Source organism: Nicotiana tabacum, chromosome 17 (assembly GCF_000715075.1).
Source record: "Nicotiana tabacum cultivar K326 chromosome 17, ASM71507v2, whole genome shotgun sequence".
NCBI lineage: Eukaryota > Viridiplantae > Streptophyta > Magnoliopsida > Solanales > Solanaceae > Nicotiana > Nicotiana tabacum.
The window spans coordinates 108,930,658-108,934,625 of record NC_134096.1 but is presented as its reverse complement, the minus strand read 5'-3'; the positions used below and the strand labels follow the sequence as shown (position 1 = coordinate 108,934,625).

General features: G+C 35.6%; 1 protein-coding gene across 1 annotated transcript; it reads right to left on the bottom strand.

The window, feature by feature from the left end:
- Window positions 1–407: 407 nt before the first annotated feature.
- LOC107814252 (suberization-associated anionic peroxidase-like) lies at window positions 408–3,619 on the bottom strand. The gene is made up of 3 exons (XM_016639630.2): window positions 3,185–3,619; window positions 1,816–2,013; window positions 408–1,197 (listed from the first exon to the last, which is right to left on the bottom strand). The coding sequence occupies exons 1-3, from the start codon at window positions 3,515–3,517 to the stop codon at window positions 646–648; spliced, it is 1,083 nt and encodes a 360-aa protein (XP_016495116.1). The 5' UTR covers window positions 3,518–3,619; the 3' UTR covers window positions 408–645.
- Window positions 3,620–3,968: the final 349 nt, after the last annotated feature.

Below are 3,968 nucleotides of genomic sequence, written 5' to 3'. Positions count from 1 at the left end.
CATATTAATCTTTTGGAACCCCAGGAAAATCCGTAGCCGCTACAGTCTCTGCCCTTCGAGTGAGCAATCTGTGGTGAGCACTGGATAAACCCCTCACTGTGTAAAAGTCTGCAACCACACTAGGCAAGCCATATACGACAGACTCAGACCTAAAAGGCATTGAGGGGAATCGATCTCCCGTCGCCCGTGTAGACAACACCCTCCAATCCAACTGGGCGTCCTTTCGGGACTTCCATATTAATCTTAAAAAGAAATATCCGCCAAGGATGTGACCTTAATTTTAAATTACTAGAACCTTTGGTCAAGTAATCTTAAGAACTTAGTGTCGATAAATGGTGTCCTTGATCAATTTAGTTATTTGGACCTTAGGAATATATATACTACTAATTTAAACTACTCTGATCAACTCCTTAACTGATTCAGAATTTTTCAACACTGGAAAAATAATATAGGAGTACATTAATTTTGGAAGTTATACATGGAATCAAATGATTATACAAGAAGAGCGAAACCAAATATTACTACAAATTATAAAACAAATACTAGAACCACATTCTGGAACCAGTGATTCTTTTATTTTAAGAAAACATCAACCGACTAATAGTGAGTTCATGAATTCCTTTTTGCCAAATTCAAGTTTTCCTTTTACATAGAAGCCACAGAGCTGGGATTGACCCTGCTACAAACATCACGAATTTCCAATTGAACGCCCTGTGAGGGAGGCAAGTTTCCCATCTTGATCATAGCAGCAGCAAAATCTCCAAAGAAAACAGCACCATTATTGCTGTAGGTTGTTACAATAGCAGCAGTGGTGGTATTCCCCGTCAACACTTGATCCGAGAAAAGTATGCCCTGGTTCCTGTTTAAGTCCTGGAAGTAAACTCTGTCGAACACAGCAGGAGTTATATCCAATTGTTGCAAGTTGGTGTCGTTTTGGGTGACGGAGCAGTTGCATTGAAGGCGTGCCGCTGGGTTAACATTGTTGCTGTTGCACACGGTGGCGCACCTGGCGAAACCCACCGTGTGTGCACCGGCTAGCGCCACCATTTCCCGGGCATTAAAGTTTTTGTCATTAAATTTTCTTAATTGGACGGTTAGATTATCGAATGGAGCTGGAAGCTGAGTTAAAGCACCAGTGAAGTTGGCCGTTCTTGCATCTCTTCTCCCTAGTGCAACGTTATAGCCCTGTCCTCCTAGCTGTCAAATACACAACAGACTTTTCAGTTATTCTCTTGGTTTGTTTATGCTATTTTCTCATTAATTTATTACAAAAAAAAAATGACACATTTCTATATTAAAAACTTTTAATAACATAATTTTATAATTCACATAAATATCATGACATGTTTAAAAATATAATTCCAAAAGTCTTTCTTTGTTAAACTCCGTATCCAGTTTCACATAGGATGAAATGGGCGGAGTAATAATAACTGGTTACAAAAGTTACAACAAATTAACATGCTATCACATATTAAAATTTATTGATCGTGCGAAAAATCCTTAATACTATCTGTGTGTATAATTAAAATCCTATTCTAATAATGTATATTTAATTGCTTGGCCTAATAATTCAATTTTAGGTTTAACAATTAATCTACGTACTTATTTTTATTGCAAAATTAGTCCTGATTGCCATATTATTGACATACCTTACTGTTGGTGGAAGTCAACTCTTAATCTAATAATATAAAATTGTTTTTCGCTGTCTTGTGTAGCGAATTAACAGAAACTCTATACCCCAAAACCATGGGGTGGCGGTAAATAATCGTTAAAGAAACATTTGGTACGTTAGAGATAGAAAATTAATGAACTTACTTTAACAACAGAATCCCGAGCAGCAATAGCTAAGATGTCTGCGCAAGATACAGGCGTGTTGGGACAAGTATCTTTTACTCTTTGTTTAGCTTGTTCTATGACTTCAAAACCTCTGGCTGAGTTGTTGTTGGGTGGTGAGGTTTTTTCCCCTTGGAATGATCCGGGAATATCGTCTAGAAGAACTCCTCCATCGCAACCCTGTTAATAAAAGATGTAGCTATTAGTCAACCATAATCATCACTTCAGTAAAATATATATGTTTTTAAATTATAAATGAACTATAGGTTACGTGAATTGATGTAAAATGAACCTTAATCTTGCTTTATGGTTAATGAAAATGAAGTTTTATGACTAGCTAGATAAACTGAAAGAAGAAATGGAAGCTCGATCATGAGCATAGATAGATAGTCAGGATGAGAATAATCAGAACGAGCAAATGACATTCAAGTACGTTGAAAGTGAAAAAGCATGTGGCAAAGCTTTGTTAATTAGGGGGGAAATAGGACAAAGCTACTCCCTCCCAACATTTACTTTTTACTTTTTAGTCCTTTTAAAAAAGATAAATATTTTTTTAAATTTTGGTAACTATTTTAACTATTTTTTCCCTTGATTTAGGATCACACAAATATGTTTGACTAATTTTAAATCATAAATTTCAGAAATCCTTTTTTTTTTCTTCGTGTCTACTTAAATTTTGCCACGTAAAATGAAATTGATAGAGTATTTTTTTTTCATTCTTTTTTTTTTTTTAGGAAAAAGTTACTTAAGCGACAGTAACAAACAAGAATTGGAAGGCAACCTAAAAAGAAGCAGAATAGATTTTTCCAAGTTAGGGTGGGTTTGACTTGTTCCGTGCAGGTTCACAGCTACTCCACTATTTGTACCCCTCCACCTCACCACCCCACCCCCCCCAAAAAAAATAAAAACCCAACTGAGATTTTTCAATATAGTCGTAATAGCAAACATTTCTCATAATATAATAATAAATTGATAAGTACTTGTTTGATTGATTAAATACTAGCTAGGACAAAATATTTTTTTACCATAAGTAAATAAATTGTTTTGACCTTATTTAGGTGCATGCATTATAGGTTAATTATGGCCGTGGTAGGGGCAGAGTTACAATCAGTTGGACAACCTTGCTCGTAGGAAATCTCAAACACTCATAGCGAAATTATTGGCTTTAGACACTTGTGAAAAACTCCGGTTAAACCTTTAAAGATTGACAAATTTAGGAAAACTTTTTACCAAAAACAAAACTGCCTTTTATTGATTCTTATTCTTTTAATTTCTTTGTTGTTCTTTTAAAGTAAAAAGGGGAAAGAGGGTAAAGAATGCGAGAGCAGTAGGAAGGGGTGAAGGAATTTACATCAACAAAGCAGTCATGGAAGTGGAGACGAATGAGAGAAGCTCCCATGCGTCTTTCTCTATCAATTGCACTGTTTACAACTCCTCGAACAGCCGAGAAGATGCATGCCGATGGAGATAATGGTTGAGTTAACTTGCTGTCTGAATTTTGCTGATCAGCATTATTATTTAGGGTTAAAATGCTGGCTGCTGACTCCAGCAGATCAAACTCTGGAGAAAGTGTTTGGAATCCCTTACTCATGGCTTCGTAAGTGTTCCTATAAATGGCAACACCTGCAAGTGCAAGAGCCACAAGGCTCAGGGCAAGGCTCAAATGACTCAAACGAAAAGCCATGACCTAATTGAATGAAAGAAATTAAATGTATATGCAGGCAAAAGCTGTGGATGATTTTGCTTTTATTTTTGCTTCTATTTATAGGGAGTTAAGACTAACAAATGTACGCAACGATTAGTCATCCTTCGGCTTTAAATAATTGCGAACACACAAACTGAAAATTGTTGTTTGGTGTGGAATTGACTTTTATGTATATAGAACAGATTTTCTCCTTTCCTAGTTCTAGCTGTGTTTGTATTACGTGTGCTGCTTCCCTTCGCTATGTTTCTCCGATCTTTTTGTCTAAAATATTCTATTTTTCTTTCATGTAGTCAGAATCACTACTAATATCCTTTTATTCGTTTTTTCCTCTTTTGGGGTAAAAAGTAAAAACGCTAGTTTACTTTTAATCGAGAATAAAGAAGAAAATTCCAATTTGTTCTTTATATAGTATGTGTTTGACCATATAGAA